Source organism: Talpa europaea (genome assembly GCF_964194135.1).
Source record: "Talpa europaea genome assembly, chromosome: 4".
Taxonomy (NCBI): domain Eukaryota; kingdom Metazoa; phylum Chordata; class Mammalia; order Eulipotyphla; family Talpidae; genus Talpa; species Talpa europaea.
Window position 1 is genome coordinate 43,500,244 of NC_140070.1, and position 22,561 is coordinate 43,522,804.

The window sequence follows — 22,561 nt, forward strand, 5'->3', positions numbered from 1 at the left end:
AATAGTGAGGAAACTAAGATCTATCACTGGTTGACATTATATCTGTGTATATTTGGTGCAAATCACTTAATTTGAGGCAGTTTACAAAATAAAGATGTAATGTATATTTCCCTAAATACTGAAGAGCAAATGAATTAATATGAATGACTGCATTGTCAGTGACAAAGGTTACACCGATGTTATCGGTCCCATTATTTTGATTACTGATGGTGCTTTTGCATTCTAAAATTTAATGAGCAATACATGTCTACATTCATTTTTTATTTTACTTTACTTTCTGATCTCACATCATTTTTCACTTAAATACCTCTGAAAAATCTACTAAGTCACTTCAGTCAAAAATTGAGTATTTTTTTCGGTATTACATAAAATGTTTAACATTATTTTGTACATAATAATTATGTATATATAGAAGGAGAAAACTGAAAAAACACTACATTTAGGAGGTCTTTACAGTAAGTGTTATTAAGAGGAAGAATGCCATTTCAAAAATATACAATACTAAAGAAATGCCTTTATATTTTTATAACAATTTCTTACATTTTGACTACTTACTATGTGTCAAACATCATGCTTGACACAGATCAGCTCATTTTAATTCAATGGAAATTCAGTGAGATGTTTTTATTTATTATTCTACTATTATAGAGATGAGGAACCAGTGACTTTGAGGCCTACTAGCTAAATTGTCCATGATTGCTTTTCGAGAAAACAGTGGAGTTGTAATGCCAGAGACAATGTTCTTGGGCCTCCCTGGTGGCGCAGCGGTTGAGCGCTGGGTTGCGAAGCTGCCCGCGGCCTCTGCGGCGCCGGTTCAATCCCCGGCTGCTCCCCGGCCACCGGAGGAGGATCCCACATGGTGCGCAGACCTCTCCTGCCACCCGCTGCTCCCCTCAGCAGTGTACTTCAGTCCTTCTGCCTGCTCTGCTCCCCACTCTGGCTCTGGTGAATTCTCTCACCCTCCCGCGCTTCTGACTGTACCCAGTGCATGTATAAACAAAACAAACAAACATAATAAATAAATAAATAAAAACATGCCTCTATAAAAACAAACAAACAAACAGAAGCAATGTTCTTAATCATTACACCTTGAATCCTTCCATTAATTACTGCCAGACTCTTCCTCTCTAAACCCTACTCCCCTATCCTCATTTCACCTTTCACGACAGCTACAGTGTCTTGAAACTGAACACAGTTGTAGTCAGCGGCAAGCTATCATTGTCTGGAATATATATATTTTATTATTGAATAAATCTATGATAGTTCTTAATAGGTTAAAATTAAAGATGTCTTAGTTGTTTTCAGCAAAACAGTATCTCAAAAATAATTTCCAAGTCGTCACTATTTGTCAAATGGAGGACAGAACCTGTAACAACTAAATTATTAGGATATGATTAATTGTAATTTTACCATTTGAAGAAGATGATGATAACTAGTGTTTACCAATGTAAATTTCCTTTCGTCTTTTACAATTAATGTTTAGGTTTTAAATATGCTTTGTGGCTATCTAAAATTCAAGTCTCACCTCATTTCCCACAAACATTTTTACCATTCATTGCTATTTTTGTCTTAAATAATTATTACTGCAATGATTGTCAAATGGTGTTTTTCTAATCCCATAACTGTTTTGACATTTTTAGTTGGCATTACAAGTTACAATCATGTTGCAATATATTAAATGTAGAAACCAACTTTGAGTCTTTGTATCTACATTTATGGGTCAAAGGCCTATAGCTACAAAAGTAGAAGGATGACCCAAGATGGCAAATGGAATATACTTCTTTCTGTCCTTCTTTTCTCCTTTTCCTTCCCTGTCATTTCCTTTTCTCCATTTCTCCCTCTTGTTCCTCCTTTCTTTCCTACTTATCCGAAAGGCAGACAACCAAGGGCAGAGACAGGCTAGTGGAAGCAGAAGCAAAAATATAGGAAGTAAAAAGACAGGCTAGTGACATGTGGGGTGATACAAAGATGGTGTCAATGGAACTTGGGAAGGAAGCATGAGAGGGGCAATGACCCAAGTGGGAAGGGAATTAGAGAGGACTGAAATCTTTGAGGCTTGTAAATTTGGCCTTATGTCCAAATAATTAAATATACTGAAAAGAAGACAGGTTTCTTACCATGGAAAAGAATGATACATTTATGGAAAAGGGTATAGCTAGATGAACTCTGATGCTCATTTGGAATAACTGGTGGGAACTCATGGTTTTCAACACATATGAATAGATAAAAAATACAGTGTGACTTAATATGTATTTGTTATCTATCTATCTATCTATCTATCTATCTATCTATCCATCCATCCAAACACAGTCTTATTTCTGAATACACGGATGGCTAGGGATCAGTGACTACAGCAAAATTGAACATTGCTAGTTCTCAGATTTTCCTTCAAAGTACAAATCTATACTGAAAAATAAAAACAATAAAGGCTACCTGAAAAAAAAATACTTGATACTAAAGCTGAATGAGAAAAAATAATAATAAAAAAGATATGCCCTTTTTTTGCTAGAGGAGAAAGAAATGCTCAATTAAGGATGGGAACAAGTCAAAAAAGACAGGAGGAATTAGTTTGAAGTGTCCTCCAATGGCATTTTGAATACCAACATGTATAATGAAAACAAGATTTGACTTACTGAATGAAATAAGACTTTATAATTCCATATTGACATAAATTAATAATAAGAGGGAAGAAAAGAAATATATGTGCACCTGCCATCAGACTAATGGGTGATAGATAACTACAGACCTTTTACCCATCAATGGATATGCAATACTCAGGTTGGTTTCTACCCTTTCTACCCATCATACAAAGCAAACCCAATTATTTGTTTTGAACTTCATACAAATTTGATCTCTATCAAATTTGTGTCAATCTCCAAATTTACCTCTGTTGTTAATTTTCTGGACTTGATGTTTATATATGATTTCCCTGGTATTTCAGTGTTAGATTCCTCTGTTGATTTTGGCTTGACTCCTTTGATTCAATGCTAGGAATTCTGAGTTGCCTAAAAGTAAGAATGTCCACTTTAATTGAAACTCAGTTCTTGACTTCAAGCATTTAAAGTAGTTAAAAGATGGAAGATTGAGAGGCTTGACAAATCAAAATAAAGTATGTGTGTTGGAAGGAATATGAAAAATGCCATATTACAAATTAAAAGAATCTTAGTAGTGGAAGTAAGTTTTCAGGTTCATGAAGATGACAATGTGAAGATATGATCCTGATTTCCTGAATGACTTGACTTTTTGAATGCAATGACTTTTAGAAAATAAATCTATAGAATTACATGCATAGAAGTCTTTTGCAATAGGTATAATGGAATAAGGGATATTGATGTGGATTGAAGAATAGAACAAATTTAAATATTTTAAAGACAGATATTATCTAATGCATGTCATTTATTTATTTTTATTTATTATTTTTTTAAAGATTTATTTATTTATTTATTTATTTATTTATTTATTTATTTATTTATTTATTTATACAAGCACTGGGTACAGTCAGAAGCGCGGGAAGGTGAGAGAATTCACCAGAGCCAGAGCGGAGAGGAGAGCAGGCACACTGACAAAGTACACTGCTGAGGGGAGCAGCGGGTGGCAGGAGAGGTTTGCGTGCCATGTGGGACCCTCACCCCATGGCCAGAGATCGAACGAACTGGAGCTGGAGAGGGTGTGGGCAGCTTCGCAACCTGGCGCTCAACTGCTGCGCCACTGGGGAGGCCCTAATGCATGATATTTAAACTATGCATTTTTCTTCATTCTTTCCCTTTGAAGTTACAGTATAAGATTCTTTATTATTAAATCACTTTCTGTGGTAAAAATGGTTCATTTTCTAATTTAATCTAGTCTTCCTTCATTAATAGAAATTCCCATCCCAAGTAAATATTAACAAACATAGACACCAGTTACAGCTTATTTCTCTGCTACCCTTAAAGTCTGATGTAGCACATGACTAAATTTTGGGCAATAGAATAAATATGTGATGAGTGCCATTTCCAGGTTGAGATATTCTTTTGTTTTTTAAGATTAATTTATTTATACATACAAGATCTGGGGTGCAGATCAGAGGTGCGGGGGGTGAGAGGATTCACCAGAGAAAGAGTGAGGAACAGAACAGGCAGAGTGACTGAAGTACATTGCTGAGGAGAACAGTGGGCGAGACAGGAGAGTTCTGCTGCACCATGTGGGTCACCTCCCAGGCAGGCTGAGTAATTGAACTCCTACAGCACTGGCTGGCAATAGCTTGATAGTACTGTCTTTAACCCCTGCGCCACCAGGGAGGCCCCCAGGTTGAGATATTCTAAGAAAAATCTCTCTCTACTTTCACCTTTATTAATTTCTCCCATTCTATAACACAGAGATAATGGCATGTGATAGCCTCAAACTTATGGGGAAGTTCACTAACCTGGCCAGAGGGTAGCAGATTTGTAAGTTCTAAGGAATTTATATCACTCAATGCCTGACAAACCTGTATATCTTTCTAGTGTTTCATGAGAGAAAAATAAAATCTACATTGTTTGAGTGACTGTAATTTGGGACAATATAAGCATCTTTCAACCTTCTTTCTACATTTTTCCAAGAAGATTTCAAATATTCCTACCTAGTAAAGTATATAATTTTTCATTTTTAAAATAATGAATATACATTTTTGACTTCATGAATTTTCACTTTTCTTATTTTGTTTTCTTTATTCAAACATCATCCAATGTTTTATTTTTCTTTATAACTATTTAAAATATCAAATATTCCTTAATTATTTGATATTTTAAATATCAAATAATATCTCATATTTATGTTATTGTTATGTGTATGTAATCTGACATGACAAATTTTAAGGATGTCAGTAGAGTTACTAATCAATTGACCTTAAAATGGGGAGATGATCCTAGATTATCCAGGTATCTGGATCATGTAAGGAGGCAATGCAATGACAGGATATATTGAAGGTAGATAAACTGTTTCTAGCAGCTGGCAGAAACAAAGTAAAAATGATGCAACCAAAAGGGAAATTGGAGAGATTTGAACCATCAGAGGGGCTCAACCTAATTTTCCTGAAGTAAGGACAGTGGAAAGCCTGAAAAGGAATGTGGGCAGAATCTAGGAGCAAATATCAGCAAGGAAACAAAGTAACTATAAGCAATTAGCAGACCATGTTCTATAAGTAGTGTATATTTTTAAAAACTTCATCGCTATAGGAATAAAATACTATTTACACAATGGCAGAATAAATTATATAACTAGGACATTTTATGGACCTAAGGTACATAAATATAGCACCAAAATAATCAATAGAACATTTAAAAACCAACATACACAGATAATTCAAGCCACAGTCCTTTATTTTAAATAATCTATCCTCTTTAATGTCTTTTATCACATTTCATAAAGTTTTAATTTATTAAAAGTAGAAACTTTTAAACATGACTTGGTAAAATTAGGGAATTCTCAGAGAGGATTGCCAGTAAGATGTTCAGAGGAAACAGCTTAGGTTTTTAAGATTCAAAGTTCATTATTTATATACTTGAAAAGCTGTAATTAGTTTACCTGAAGATTATGGGGGGAAACTTTGAGTGGTACTAATCTTTAGTGTTTCTAAAATCTTTATCCTCAGTAAGTTAAAAAAAAAAACAAGTATAAAACTGAATTGAGTGATTTATCCTAGTCCATATAATTGAAATGCCACACCATAGAAAATAAAGTGATTGTATATCACGTTTCTAAAGTGCCTGATGTAATCACATATCTTCAGGAGCTATTCAGGCCAAGCAGCTCCATCCTGTTGGCTGAGTGTTACCATGTTCTTGGCATTTGGACAGCTCAAGTAACAATGGTCCTTCCTAACAGAAAGGTTGATTTCAAAGCTGACCCTATCATGGTGTGTCAATTTAATAGACAAGAACAAGGATGTAGAGGACTAACTAATAAAAACAAACCAGAACATATTGATTTCAACCCAGAAGTCTGGTGTTTAATTTAAAGGACAGCTTTTCAGAAAATCTTCTCTTTTGTTGTCAAACAAGCATTTGAACTTGTCTATCTTTCCAATCACTCAATTAGAACGGAGACAAAGGAGGGATGCTCTTGGCTTTCAAAAAAACACTAGGGCACAGGATGGCTACAGAACTGGGATTCAGTATTCTTTCAGATGGCCGGTTTAATGTCTACTGCCTAGGGAAAAAAAGAGAGATGTCCTTTCTCTTCTCACACTCAACCATTCTCTGCTTTTCTATTGTAGTCACAAAAAGAGAGGTCTAAATCCAATTAATAGTTTTTAATTTAACATGAAAGTATTCTATAGGGCGAATGCCTTTAATTTGAGAAAAGTGAATGATTATACTTGCATTTTGTTTTGTAAGTTAATATGCAACTTAGAATACAAATGGCAGTGAAAATCTCAGTTGATTTACTTTACCTGAAAGTATTAAATTTCAGAGTCTGTAATTTAATTTATTTATATAAATATATACAAGTATATTTTATATATAATGGGAGTGGGTCTGGATAACCATTTGCCATTATACTTCTAATCTTCCAGAGCCCTGAGAAGAGTTCATTGCTTCAGGAAAATTTCTGCTACTTTCTAAAATGGTAAATGTTAAATGTTCTTAGCTATACTATACAAATGCATTCAGTTACACATGATTTTGCTTTACATGTATAGACACATTGTCCAAATAAATGCATCCATTTCTGTTGCCCTACAAAGGAAGTCCATGTACAAAATATCATTGTCTGTAAAATATAGTCAGTCAGGGTTAATTTTAATTCCTATGGCTATTGCTTAAGTGGAAATTTTTGTGCCACAAACTTAAAATTCTAGAATAAACCTCACAGAGATCTCTTGTCACATGTTACTTTGATGTGTTGTCAGCACAGCTACCTAATTTATATGAGACCTTAAAGTCAGTGTCTCTTTGTAGTGTTATTTGTCAAATGATTCAAGCACTGCTTTAAAGTTTATGTGAGATTACTAATCAATCCCAGCGCCCTTAAATTGCATGCTATGCTATGCACAATTTTCTCCTCTAAGCATGTGGAATTCTAAATTGCATTTGCCTTTGATATCTTTATTTTCCTTTATTTTAGAAATATGACAGGAAGGAATAATTCTACTATAAAGAGAATACGTGATATTCTGGTAAAGGAATAAGGAACTTGCAGGAATTTGAGATTGTGCATGTGTGTGAAACAGAAATGTAAATGAACACTAGGGACATTCTAATCAAACTATAATACTCTGTAACCTAGCATTTATTTGACATCAGTATGGAGTCTCTTGTATATAAAAATCAGATTAAAAGTCAGGTTATTTGTTACAGGTAACTCTCATAGATTTGTTATTTCTTTCATTCCAAGTGTTATTCTTCAACCGATTATAAAAATATGCCTTGATTCTGTAACTATGACATCAAGATTATATTATTTTACTATTTAGGACCTTCTGAAAGCATAGGGTACAGACTGTTGGAAAATATATTGAAATACTGGAAAATATAGAATAAATAATGGAATTTTGAATAAGTACAAAACTGTGCATTCATTTTTTTTGACATAAGGAAATGACAAGAAGGCTGAATGAATCATATCTATGTAGGAATCTATACATACATCACATATCTATATCACACACATAAATTATACACACACACACACACATATTCACAGATACACAGAGAGAGCAGGAAGAATGAGGAAGTGAAGGAAGGAGAGATAAGCATAATGTTACTATAGATGACTGCCCAAAGGTAGTTAACTGAAAAGCAAAAATACTTAGATTTTTCACCCTGAGTTGAGTCCAATTTATAGTCAGTCCAAAGATGGAAATCAGACTACCAGAATAAAAGAGGAAAATAAAGATGATCATCCACCCATCTCAAAGAAAATTTTATTTTATTTATTTATTTATTTATTTTAATTTTCTACAGGCATGTCTTATTTATTTATTTATTATTTGTTTGTTTGTTTGGTTTATACATGCACTGGGTACAGTCAGAAGCGTGGGAGGGTGAGAGAATTCACCAGAGCCAGAGCAGGATGCAGAACAGGCAGAAGGACCGAAGTACACTGCTGAGGGGAGCAGCGGGCGGCAGGAGAGGTCTGCACACCATGTGGGACCCTCCTCTGGTGGCCGGGGAGCAGCCGGGGATCGAACCGGCGCCGCAGAGGCCGCAGGTAGCTTCGCAACCCAGCGCTCAACCGCTGCGCCACCGGGGAGGCCCTATTTTATTTATTTATACAAGCACTGGGTACAGCCAGAAGTGCAGAAGGGTGAGAGAACTCACCAGAGCCAGAGCAGGGAGCAGAACAGACAGACTGATGAAGTACACTGCTAAGGGGAGCAGTGGGCGGCAGTAGAGGTCTGCGTGCCATGTGGGACCCTCTTTTGTGGGACCCTACCCGGTGGCCAGGGAGAGAACCAGCACTGCAGAGGCTGTGGGCAGCTTCGCAGCCCAGTGCTCAACAGCTGTGCCACTGGGTAGGCCCTCAAAGAAATTTTTAAAATACAGTCAATGGGTCCAATTTTGTGAAGATAGTGCTTCATTACAACCTTAGGTGACAAGTCAAGGTAATATAAAGATCAGAGAAAGTTACAATTCCATTAAGTCATAAAAGCTGAGAGGGCTCTAGCACTTCACTTACACATGCAAAGTACCCATGGGGATATCTGAATATAGATGAAATAATTTGAGTATGTAATATCCTAAAAAGCAATCTCAGAATTATGTTGCCATCAAAGCTGGTTACTGCATACACTACAAAATTTCAAAGATTCTTAAATATTGAAATCAAATTTCCCAGTCCCCATGAGTCTATTTCTAGCCATGTTCCCCAATTGTGTACCAACCAGCAACTAAAATGTTAGCACCTACAAGTCAATATCCTTTCGGATTTTTTGTGCTCTGTTCCAACCAAAACTCTTAAGAATATTTTGCTTGTTTTTGTTGTTCTCATACCTCTCAGAACCCAGGAATGTCAATTTTCGTCCCATGTGCACGCCTAGGACCTTTCCTTATCATTCCAGGAGTTTTAAGAAGAAAGGGAGAAGAGGAAGATGGGCATCGCAGGGATCATCCCTAGCACCAACCTGATGGTGAGGACTACAACTACTCAGTAGGAAACTCTCCTTAGAGAAAGGAGGCCATGAAGAACAGTAGGGATAGTGGTATGACAGTCCAGGGATGCCAGTGAGGCTCCCCATTTAAGAATTTTTGTTATTTTAATTGACATTTAAAAGTTCACCACTTAAAATCCACTTAAACCTCAGACATTAAATAACACTCATAATATCTCTTAATTAAAACAAAGATACAATGTCTTCACTGTGCTCAGAAAACGCCAAACACTCATATGAACGCATAAGTACCCACTGGTGTACACATGTATAAACTAAGCACAAAAGTTATCATCCTTTCAATCACTTAGAGTAAGGAAAATCAGAGTTATAGAAAGTTCATTTCAACTAGAAGCAAGATTTAACATAAACAGATGGAGAGCAAAGCCTATACTCATTAATTACCATGTGATTGCTCTCACATTACCCACAGGATGTATTTATTTAGGTCAAACTAAAGTTAATAAAGTTAATACATATAATAGAGATTACGGGGGACTGTTTCAAATTTGGGAAATACTAAGTCAAACACATTTAAATTGTTTAAAAAATGCAGACATTTGGGGAATTTAAAAATATTTAAAAATATATAGTCAAAAATATGTCTCACATTCACAAATCAGTTAATCAAAGGGAAGTAAATATTTGAACTAGTCTTTATTCAATTATTTCCTTCTCCCAGTTCTGCTTTTAACTTTCTGGGATGTTTTGTTTTTGATATTTGTATTTTAACTGGTGGTTGACTTTAATGACTGTAATATTAGATTAACGAGTTTAAGAGCTTCTAAATAATATGCGATTAGCAGTATTTCTTGATTTATGTACTTTTGAAGATAATTATGCGCCCTTAATATTAATTTAGTTTACTTATAATGTAACCTTTCCCCCATTTCATTTAAAAGTTCACATTTACATTTGTATTTCTTTCACGTATCTTAACTCAATGTGTGCACTCCACATTTTCTCTCTCATCCGCAGCCACTTTCCTCCACCTACTTTAGCCAGAGACATGCAGTTTTACTTTAATATCAGTAATATTTGTATTCTCTTCTGCAACCACAACTGGAGTATTCTATTTGAAGTCTACTGAAAAATCCAGTGCTGTGAACTCAACTTTAGGCATAGGAATCATATATCTAAAAATGTAATTTCTTATTCAGGTCCATGTTCCAAGACCTCAATCTACAGTACCTGTAACTTTCAGCTTTTCGGCCCCAATGGTTATCTCATCTTCATCTGCAGAAAACAGCACCCTGCCATCTTCACTCGCTCTCACTTCAAATCTTTTACACTGAGCTTCCACAGCATCAGCTCCTAAGGTCAGAGGAAAGGTTTAAAAATGAAATTGGTGTTCAGGAAATTATTAACATGTAATTTTAGAAAAAAAAGAAGAAAAATAAGAAAAACGCCAATATTATTTAGTTTTTTACATCTGACCTAGTATTTTATAAAATTATTATCCTTATCAGGATTTGGTGATTATTGATGGGTAGGTTATTGGACATATAGCTGACCTCTAATGCCTGGCATAGTTCTCAGGTTTGTTGATTTACCCAATTGAAAGCTCTTTACATGTACACTGGGACAGATGATGTCCACTTTATTCTTGGTTAAATCTTGCAGACTTGGCATTGTTACTATAACCTACTGGTTGGTCAGTACATACTTGTGGGCTGAATAACTCTTTTTCTATCTGAAAGCAGATAATTCGTCCCTATTTACTGTATCATAGTCTACTTCTAAAACATTATTCATTTATGAATCTTAGTTATTCTATATTTTAGAGTCTAATATCGATATTTTGACACTGTTTAATTTTACCAAATGTGAATTCATTTTATAGGAAATCTTGCAATTCTGTATACACATATATAAATGTGCAAAATATTTATTTTCTTAGCGCTCCTTTTAATCAATAATTTTCTTGAATTATGAAAAATGGTATTAAGTAAATATAATTATGGTATACAATTAGAAATCTATTCCCAACTTTATGGCCTGTTTTGCACTCTTACACATCCGCAAAGTCATCTCCCTTATGTGGAAAACATGATTAATTTTGAGAATTCAAAAGTCTTCAGCAAGAAAATGAAACTGGTCAAAGGATAAGAAATTGCTATTTTCACAACAACAATGTTTCTTCTGTCATAACACATATAGTTTGTGGATCTTCTGTTAAGATGGGAAGCATCCTTTCTCTACTATGTATCAGAAATTCTTGTCAGGTATTATCCTGCAGTCAGCGGTGTAGGCATATCACATTGTGTGCCTATTTCCTTCTTTATGCACACTATGATGAATTTTTTTAAAGATTTATTTATTTATGCATACAAGAACTGGGGTGCAGGACAGAGATGTGGGGGTTGAGAGGATTCACCAGAGACAGAGTGGAGAGCAGAATAGACAGATTGACTGAAATACACTGCTGAGGGGAGCAGTGATCGAGTTAGGAGATGTCAGCTGTGACATGTGGGTTTCTCCCTGGCCAGCCGGGGATTGAACTCATGCTGCAGAGGCTGAAAATAGCTTCATAGTTTGCATCTTTTTATTTTTTAATTTTTTATATATCTCTTAAATCTATTTTCATTTTTACACAATGTATGCATTTTCATCTTGGTTATATTCCCCATACAATTGCACCCACCTTATTTTGACCCCAACCCCTCCTCCCCCTGCTCCCCACCCCCGTAGCATGTCTCTGGTTTATATTTGCTTGTTCATTTAGATTTTTTCTTTATTATAGTTATTCTTTTTCCTGGTCCCTTATTTAGGTTTTCTAAACTCCTGTTATGATTGAGACCATCCGGTATTTTTCTTTTTATTTCTGGCTTATTTCGCTAAGCATGATCCCTTCTAGCTCCATCCATGTTGCTGCACATTGCATGAGTTTATCTTTTTTGATTGCTGAGTAATATTCCATTGTGGCCAACAGGCATATGAAAAAATGTTCAACATCACTTGTAATCAGGGAAATGGAAATCAAAACTACAATGAGATACCATCTTACACCAGTGAGAATGGCACGTATTAAAAAAAAAAAACTAGCAACAACAAATGCTGGAGAGGATGTGGAGAAAAAGGAACTCTCCTGCACTGCTGGTGGGAGTGCAAACTTGTCCAACCACTATGGAAATCTGGGTAGAGATTCCTCAACCTACTGAAGATAGAGCTTCCATATGATCCAGCAATTCCACTCCTAGGTATTTATCCAAATGACACCTGCGCCCCTATGTTTATAGGTTGCATCTTAACCCCTTGTGCCACCAGGGAGGCCCAATGATCTGCATTTTTGTTTCTGCCCCAAGTTCATGTTGACCCAATATGATGATATTAGGAGCTGGGGAGACTTGGGAGGTAATTAAATCATGAGGGTGGAATCTCATTAATGGGGTTAGAGCCCTTCAGAAAACCACAAGTAAACTTGTTTTTCTCTCTCTCTACTATCTGCAAGTTAGGTGCCTACAAGAAGTCAGTTCTCTTCAAGCTAGGAAGTGGCCCCCTCATCAGACACCAGATATCCTGGCACCTTGATCTTGGACTTCCCAGTCCCCAGGACTGTGAGAAATAAATTTTTGTTTTTGTTTTTTGTTTTTGTTTTTTTAGTTACCCTGTTCATGATATTTTGTTGTAAATTCAATCATTACTTGTTAAAGATGTAACTTTTAGGAATTCAAACTATGAGACCTATTTGTACTCCAAATATTGTTTACATTTAGAGCTGTATCTGGTTTCTAGTGGGAATTTAGCAGAAGAATGTGTGATAGATGAATGAATACCAGCCATAAGTTTTCTTTGTCCTCATCTCTACCTCACTCCTACTCCAAATCCTAGCCTGTGGGCTCTACTAACTTTCCCCTTCCCCATCATCGCTGTTTTTCAGGAGCACTTAACAAGAGGAAATTATTAATTTCCATCCCTCATTTGGGATAATTTCTCTGAGAACAAGATGCATATTTTTTCTTATTTTTCTTATATTCTTAAATTATGATAGATATTTTCAGGTCCACATAGGAAACTTGAAAAGCTACAACTAGGACTATCCTAAGTAAAATAAAACTTGTATTAGCCTTGTGGGTGGGCAAGTTCAAAACAGTGTGTGAGTTGTATTTAAAAATCTGTGATTTTTTTTCTTTTTTAAGAAAATAACTTTCCTTATGGAACTCAATGAAAATTTTGGAGACATCATAACAGACTTCTTGTCCTTGGTCATGGTAATTGCCTTTTTAAGTCAAGTGTTATTTCAACAGACTATTCAGTTGAGTGTGTTTTCTTGTAATCATAGTCTACTTAGCATAACATTCCTATCTTGCACTCTTAATATTTGAAACATAGCATTCCTGCTGAAATGATTTTCAAAGAGTATTGTTTTAGCATGAGTTGTTGATACATGTGGATTCTGGGTTTTGAGGTCTCTATGCTGCATTGTATTTCTAAGGGCCATAAGGTATACTTGAATTTGAACTGGCCAGAAAATTACTATATACATGGAATCTTAACATGCACATGACACTTAGCCTTTAAAATAGAGTTAATTATTGGGTGACTTGATATACAAAATATACACTGAGTTTGATTAGTTTGATATTGAAAAAGTTCTGTGCGTAAATACCTATAAATACATATATATTCACATATACACGCATCAGAATTTTCTTGCCATAACTCTTAATATTATATGAAAAATAATATTTTACATAACACATGTGATTATAAATTAAATTAAAAATAAAAGATAAAAAATTAAAAATGATAACATTTCTAACATAAAAATGATATAGTGTATGTCACACAAACTTCAAGATATGTAAGGTGAGTGGATTTGGTAAAATTGAAATCTTAATTCTTAAAAATGAATAAACAAATATGAAAATATGCATATACACAGAGTAGAATATATATGTCATAAATACATTCAAGCAGAATAATCTAACTGAAAAACAGATACACAATTCAGCATTACAGACTATATTTTAGTCAACATATGAGTCTAATTATAGAAGGTAAAATTGCAAGTAATTAGCAGTGCATAGATAATAAGTATCTTAAATCAGAAAATAATTTTGGATATATTGTACTGCTATGTAAATCTTTGCTGGATGATTCCTGAAGGAATTTTGATATAGATATCAGAGAAAGGAGGTTTCCACTCTTCACAGGAGGGTGAGATATAGATCCATAAACTATATGTGTTATGACAAAAGAAACAAATTGCTTTTATTTTTTTCAAAAAAGGGAAATATATGTAGTCGTATATAAATTACATTATTGTGAATATTTGTTATAATATTGGACTATATGAAACTGATTTTATTGTATCCTAATATGTTTTGTGTTGCCTTATTTTTTTAAATAATATATTTTTTTAAAGATTTATTTATTTATTTATTTATTTATTTATTTATTTGTTTGTTTGTTTGTTTGTTTGTTTGTTTATACAAGCACTGGGTACAGTCAGAAGCGAGTGCGGGAGGGTGAGAGAATTCACCAGAGCCAGAATGGGGAGCAGAGCAGGCAGAAGGACGGAAGTACACTGCAGAGGGCGGCAGGAGAAGTCTGCGCACCATGTGGGACCCTCCTCCGGTGGCCGGGGAGCTGCTGGGGGTCAAACCGGTGCTGCAGAGGCTGCAGGCAGCTTCACAACCCAGCGCTCAACCGCTGCGCCACTGGGGAGGTCCTGTGTTGCCTTATTTTGTTATTCATGTTCCTAGTATCACGCATTGCCTAGGTTAGATCAATGCAGTATCCAATTGTTGAGAGGGCCATTGATATCCAGCTCAATTTTATCTCAACCAGTGATACCCCCAGAGTTGTGGGAAAGCAATACACCTGGATGACTCTAGGCAGGAGCTCTGGGCCTTTGCAAATCAATCATGAGTGATGAAATTATCTAGGCAGTACTGTGTTTTATCAGTTGTCTCAAACACCAACTTGCTAACTAAAGTATTAGAATTAAATGCTTCCTTAGGAATATCTTTGAGGAAGTCTGTCAGCAACTTCAAAATAAAACAAAAAGTACTTAAGGCCAGCATAAATAAAAAAAAAAAAAATTGGTAGAAAGAAAAGAGAAAATACGTAAGCAAAACATTGTTCCTTAGGGCCTCCATGGTGGCGCAAGGGGTTAAGCACCACACTATGAAGCAATCCACAGCCTCTGCAGCATGATCCTGGGCCAGCCAGAGAACAACCCACATGGTGTAGCAGACCAATCCTGCCTCACCCACTGCTCCCCTCAGCAGTGTATTTCAGTCAGTCTGCCTGTTCTGTTCCCCGCTCTGTCTCTGGTGAATCTTCTCTCCCCCTCCCACCCGCCACATCTCTGGCCTGTACCCCAGCTGTTGTATGCATAAATAAATAAATCTTTAAAAAGAAAACAACAAAAAACACTGTTCCTTAAAAGGATTGCAATGCTCAGTATATATCCAGACACTTTCTCAGGTTCTTTTAGTGCACTGCATGTATTCTTTAAAAGCAAAGAAGCAGGGAAAAAAAAAAGTAATTTCTAGTTCCTTTCAGAGATGACTCCTTTGTCTTTTGAAACATTCGCATTTCCTGACCTATACAGATTTTTAGGGGCAAAAACTGTCTCTATTCAATTTCTATTGACTATGCTATATAAGAGAATTAAAAACCGACCTACTTGTTTTAGGGATTCAATCAAATTGCATATATGTAAAATATCCTATTTTTTACATAGTACAGAAACATAAAATTGTGAGTAGCACAAAGTCATTGGGTTAGGTAGTTTGCAATTTTTGTTACGTCCCATGGCTATTCATGCTACTTTAATTCATAAAAGAAACATAAAAACAAAATACAGCATGCCATACTCAGTGAAGGAGATACTGTCCTATATATTTATTTTGTAAGAGTAGACTAAATTAATACTTAAATAATGGGTGAAGATTGCTTACAACAGCATTTTTAGTAAGTGCTTTTGTAAGAGCGAAAGAAGAAAAAAATCCTCATATCCTCTGATAGTGCTTCATTCTCTAATTTTTCCACAGACATTGAAAACATATAAAATGGTGCTCTATTATTTATGTAAGGTGTCAAGGTAGAACATGGAAGTTGAAAACCCATTGTTGATAACAGCCAAGTAGTTTTCCCCATGGTAACCTGTTATTGTTTAGTTTGAATATATGTTACATAAGGAAGAAAAACTAGTCAAATTGATTAGAATTTTATTCACTTTCTTATTCATCAGCTTGCCCTGGTATTCTGATACATTTTGTTACATGCATCAGTATAGTTTTGTACAGGTTCATCATACTTTTTCCCCTTCCTAGTTTGCATCTTCTTTGAAAAACAATATCTCATGTTTCATTTCTCATGATTTTGAATAGTTTTACTTGATAATATCACTAGAGCAAAATACACTTAATAGAACTTAAAACTACTCCAGAATTCATTAGTGCACAGTAAGATTTAGTACTTTATAAGATAGAGCAATATAGCCCTATTGGTTGGCATGACAACAAAATTTTTATCAGCGTGCCTGGCTGAATTAATCTTAATTAAGAAAAGGTAATTTCCTTTTTTTAATTAGGGATTATAACATTTACGTTTCTTTTCAACCTAATATCTAATCAATAATTTATTTATATATCTGGATAACAAAATTTTTACACTCCAAGCAATCAATCCAATCTGACTTCCATTCTCATTAGTATAATTGATGTTAGCAAGATATGGAATTTCATTTTTCAAAATTAAGTCGTCCTATACTTCAGCTTACATGATTTCTCAGTAGCTTACTTAGTCCATCCTTATTCTTTTCCCTAACACATTCCTTAAAAGTATTTTTTCCACAAGACATGAGAAATAATACCTTGCATTTATTCTTTTACTTTTCATACTAATTTAGTTTTCAGTACTGCTTTCCTCTCGTCTTCCTAATTATTTAAATATTTATATGTCCCAGAGATTACATTAATAACTCTTAAATATGATTTTTATGTGAAAACACTCCAGAGCAAAATAAAAAATAATTTATGGAAACTTTATTTGCATCCATTTATCTGAGGAATCTCATCTAGGACCATAGCTTAAAATAATATCTGTATGTTGAATCTGAAATTTATGCCATTGCACTAATGTTTACCTTGAAATTCAAATTCATCAAATTGATTTTTATAGATGTCTACTAGATATTGGAAATTAGTTGCCCCAACAAGAACTCTGATTTTCATACACTTGCCAAGTTTTATTTTTCTTCAATAATCCCTTTCCCAGTAAGCAGTCACAATTTACAATTTACCCCAATGTTTAAGTTCTCTCACTCAAGTTTTATCTAAGATTCTACTTTTGGTATGACAAGGTCAGGAACTTTGAAGATACCCACTCTCCAGAAAAAATTTGTCAAAAAATATTTTAATAAAAAGCACATGACTTAAAATATCAGGAAGTTATTTACAGGACACAACAAATAAAGAAGCAATTATTAATAGTAATAATTGAAAATCTGTTAACACTCAGTAGAATTGGAGTCAATTATTTGTGTCAGATGAGCCAGTCACTTCCACTCCCTCCCAGCCCAATGTGATGTAAGTTCCATCCCATGTAGGTGCAGTGAAGAAGACCTCTCCAGGGCCTCCCCTGGTGGTACAGCGGTTGAGCGCTGGGCTGCAAGGCTGCCTGCAGCCTCGGCAGCGCCGGTTCGCTCCCCAGCCACCGGCGAGGGTCCCACAAAAAAAAAAAAAGTCCTCTCCATCCAGATCCCCGTAGAGTACTCCAACCTAGGAGGTGGTGGTATCAGCATATCTTTCCCAGCCTCCAGCTAACTTTCATGGAGAGTAAGTTCATTGTAAGTGCAGCTGAGACACAGCTGGGTAATTCTTCAGGCAGAGAAGATTCAGCTTATTCTACCTGCCAAATTAGGGCAGTGATAGTTCCCTGATCTCTAAATGGTAGGTAATGGTCTCCATTCAAGAAAGGACACTGGCTACCCCAGAGAGACTTAATTCAACTCAACAGTCCTGATAAGGAAATCAGAATATAGGACAGGAGTAGGCTTCCAGAACAGCCATATTTGGGGACTCTGTTGATGCCTAGTTCTTGCATGAATCAAAATCACTTATTAAGATAGAAATGGAGTCTGTCTGTTCCAGTAACTTTGGCATTTTCCTTAATGACTGCCCATGACTTCAATTTAGAGGTCAGAGAAGTTTCCCTGGACTATCTGAGCAGAATTAGACTGAATGCAGCTAACAGAAAAGGGCTTTCTTCTACTTAACCAATTTTCATAAGGTGGAGGCTTTATCTTGAAAATGATGCAGTGAGAATGTAGGGGTCTCCAATTACTCTGTCCTTGCTTTTCTTAGGATGGGGTTTCTAGGTCTGGTTTACAATCCCACCTGCTGCTTCCAACCCCTACTATTCCCCAGTATCCAACTCCTATCAGGAATGTCAATCAGAGAGAAACTTACCACTATCTCCCTTGCCCACTGTAGTTCAGGGATTTTCCCAGAGAGATAGGCTGAAAAACAGAGAAATCTAAAGCTCTTTTCAAAGATTGTATCTGTCATGGTTTGAGAAAGTTCAAACCTAAGGATATTTTCTAAGACAATGAAGATGTGGTGAAATAATTCAGAGGACCCCAGAAATTTCATCAGAGTTGCGAGTTAAACTCGACCAACTAGTTTAATGCAGAGAACCAGTGGACAACAAAGAGTCCTGGAAAGACAGAATAAATCTTCAAATTTATCTATGAAATAAAGCCAGAGGAATGTGACTAATCCATGGAGTAATTTATTCATATCTGAATATTATTTAAATTATTCTTTTCCAGAAAGAATGCTTTAATTTTTTTTTAAGATTTATTTATTTATTTATTTATGCAAGCACTGGGTAGGTCAGAAGCGCGGGAGGGTGAGAGAATTCACCAGAGACAGAGCGGGGAGCAGAACAGGCAGACTGACGAAATACACTGCTGAGGGGAGCAGCGGGCCACAGGAGAGGTCTGTCGTGCCATGTGGGACCCTTGCCTGGCAGCCAGGGATTGAACCGGTGCTGTAGAGGCTGCAGGCAGCTTCGCAACCCAGTGCTCAAGCGTTGCGCCACTGGGGAGGCCCTGCTCTAATTTTTTTATCTAACATTTTCCAGTGCTAGAATATTAAATGTAATAAAATGTAAAATTTTATTCATGGGTATAATTACTTGTAATGTCTATGACAAAATGTGCAGTGATGCAGGATATTTAAGAAGAATTTGATAAAGAATCTATTTACAAAGGTGTAGTCAGGGTAAAAGGATATTCTTAAATGCCCTGTTTCACTGTTTCATTTTAATTCCAATCTTTCACTGGATAGAGAAACCCAAATAAAAGAAACATAGATTAAAAACTTCTTTCCACGGAGCAACATGGCGGCGAGGAGACGCTGCGAGTCAGATCTCCCATTAAAAAAAGTTAATAGGGAGGAAAAGTGGCAGGTCCCAGTTAGAACTGGGACACGGAAGATAAACAGGTGACTCCAGCAAACTACCCGAAGAAGAAAGTGGCCATAAAAGAGGACCAGAAGGGAGGGAAGCGCCAAACCCTGCTCCCCTCCCCCGCCCACAGAGGCGGCACTCTCCGACTGGCAGAGAGGAGGGAAACAACAAACCAAAACGGCCACCAAGAACAAACGACGCAGCAAGCGGGACTGTGAGTGGAAAGGAACTATTGCAGCCACCACACCCCTTGAACGGGAGCTGAGGCGAACCCTGCAGGATTCCCCAAGGCGGTGAGCGAACGGCTCCGGGCGCCATTAGAGAAGAACAAAGACCCCGGGAGACGCGCACACAGCCCGGGCTGCCGGTAAGCTTCTTGCGCGGATAGCAGCGCGCTCGGCACGCTTGAAAAGCAAGTGCAGACCAGGATCGCGGCTGCCCAGGTCCCCGCGCCTGCGACCTAGGCTTGGGAGACGACCTAGGCTTGCGGGGAGACGCAAGGAGGTCCTCACTGAGGTGAAGGTCCCTCCCTGAGTAAGCAGGAACCAGGCGCCCAGGCACAGGAGCGGTGCAAAAGGCGCCATTCCCGCGCCACTGAACTGGGCTACAGCCCGCGTCCTGGAACTGAGGGCTTTGGAACTGAGACCCGGGGCACGAAATTAGGGGCGTGGGTTCCCCACGACGGTGGGGCACAAGGCAGACACAGCACCCCAAAGCCGTTGAGGTGTACCCTACCATCCCCGCTTTGCTCCCTGTCCCACGGGGTGGAAAATCAGCTCCCCAAGGGCTCTAGGAGAGATCTTTGGCGCCACCTAGCGACTTGTAGCCAGCACAGGCTCCTGAAGGAGCTAGTGGCCAGCTGGGGAGTTAGCCCACACCCGGCCCCTTCCGAACAAGTAGTCTGAGCCCACAGGGAGAGCGAGCACCCACAGCCAGGGCAGACCAGGCACGCAGAAGAGTGTGCCTGACACCGGACGCGCAGGGAGTGTGTCCCACATCACCATTTTAGAACAGGGACATTTCTTCAGTAAAGACTACCTGCAGAAGGCTGCCTCAGGAGCCAGAGGTGAGCGGGGGAAGTTCGCCCACGCCAGACCCCCTCTGGCCTGCAGTCCAAGCCCAGAGGGGGAGCAGGAACCCACCGCCGGGGCAGACCAGGCGCACAGGGGAGTGTGTCCCCACATCGACATTTTAGGACAGGGACCTTTCTCCAATAAAGACTGCTTGAAACTGACAGATGACTCCTGGAGGAACCAGAGGGGAGAAGAGAAGCCCACACAAGATGCCGGCCAGTCCCAACAACACAGTGTCCCAACGCATACGGCAAATTAGAAAACAGACAGTAGGAAGGAGAAGAACCACACGCAACCTAGCAACTCTCCAGAGAAAAAGCACACCAAAAAAAGAAAACCAGCCCCCAGATTGCAATGACAGTAACTTGAAAGAACTTCTGAGCCTTCCAGAAAGAGAATTTAAAATTGCCGTGATTAAAAAACTGACAGAAGTCATAAAGGAAAACAATGATAAGGGAAAAATAATCAACGATCAGAAGAATGAAATTGAGTCCCTAAAGAGGGAAGTAAAAGAAATGCAGGAGATCAAAGAATTAGTGGAAGAACTAAAGAATTCTGGGAAAAGCAATGAAAGCAGAATTGATGAAATGGAAGAACGAATAAGTGCTCTTGAAGACACAGAAATAAAAAGAACCAAAACAGAAAAGGAAAGAGAAGTACGAAGGAAAAAGAATGAAGAAAGACTTCAGGAACTATCTGACTCCATGAGGAAAGGAAATATAAGAGTTATAGGAATACCAGAAGGAGAGGAGAGAGAAGTAGGAACAGAGAAAATATTCAAAGAGATAATTGAAGAGAACTTCCCAAATGTGAAGAAGGAGCTGAAAATTGATATACAAGAAGCAAGAAGAACACCAAACTTCCACGACGAAAGAAAAAATACAGCAAGACACATAATAGTAAAGCTCCCAAGAATCCAGGACAAGGAAAAAATAATGAAGCTGGCAAGAGGGAAGAAACAGATAACATTCAAAGGAAAGCCAATCAGGCTGACATCAGACTTCTCCGAAGAAACACTACGGGCAAGGAGAGAGTGGAGGGACATAGTCAACAGACTCCAAGAAAACAGATGCCAACCAAGAATATTCTATCCCGCAAAGCTCTCCTTCCTCTTTGAAGAAAGAATATGGACCTTCCCAGACAAACAGAAACTCCGGAATTTCATTGCAACTAAACCCCCACTCCAAAAAATACTACAAGGAGTCCCAAAGCCAGAACCTCAGAGGGACGAATAACAATGAAAGAAGGCCAAAAAAAAAAAAGTTATTAAAAGAATAAATAAATAAAATCAAAGGAAAGACAAACACAATGGCAAATACAGATGTTAACATATCAATATTAACTCTAAATGTAAATGGACTAAACTCTTCAATAAAAAGACACAGAGTTGCAGCCTGGATTAAGAAACAAAACCCAACCTTTTGCTGTCTCCAGGAAACACATTTAGCTACAAAAGATAAAAATAGGCTCAAAGTTAAAGGATGGAAAACAATCCTACAAGCAAATGGACCAAAAAAGAAAGCAGGAACAGCTATACTTATATCAGATAAAACAGACTTCAAACTCAAAAAGATAAAAAGAGACCCCAATGGTCACTACATTATGATCAAGGGGACAATACTTCAAGAAGAAATAACACTCATTAACATATACTCACCAAACGAAGGAGCACCAAAATATTTCAGACAACTGTTGTCCTCTCTGAAAACAGACATCAGAGAAAACACATACGTAGTGGGAGACTTCAACACACCACTATCAACAATGGATAGATCAACAAGACAAAAAATAAGTAAAGAAACCAAAGCTCTAAATAAGGACCTAGAGCAATTGGGCTTAACAGACATCTATAGAACACTAAACCCCAAAAAAACGGAGTACACATTTTTCTCAAGAGCACACGGATCATTCTCCAGGATCGATCACATACTGGGGCACAAGACAAACATCA

At 37.2% G+C, this 22,561-nt stretch overlaps 1 protein-coding gene across 3 annotated transcripts in view; it reads right to left on the minus strand.

Moving 5' to 3' along the window:
• Positions 1–22,561, minus strand: part of SGCZ (sarcoglycan zeta) — a gene marked incomplete at both ends in the record, with an annotated part of 897,398 nt that overhangs the window by 26,423 nt on the left and 848,414 nt on the right. For 2 of the 3 annotated variants that reach the window (XM_084232793.1, XM_084232792.1), the window contains one exon: positions 10,301–10,423. The exons of the other annotated variant lie outside the window; for it this stretch is intronic. In XM_084232793.1, coding sequence (XP_084088919.1) covers positions 10,301–10,423 — 123 coding nt within the window. The remainder of the gene's footprint in view (positions 1–10,300; positions 10,424–22,561) is intronic. 3 annotated transcript variants of the gene reach the window in all.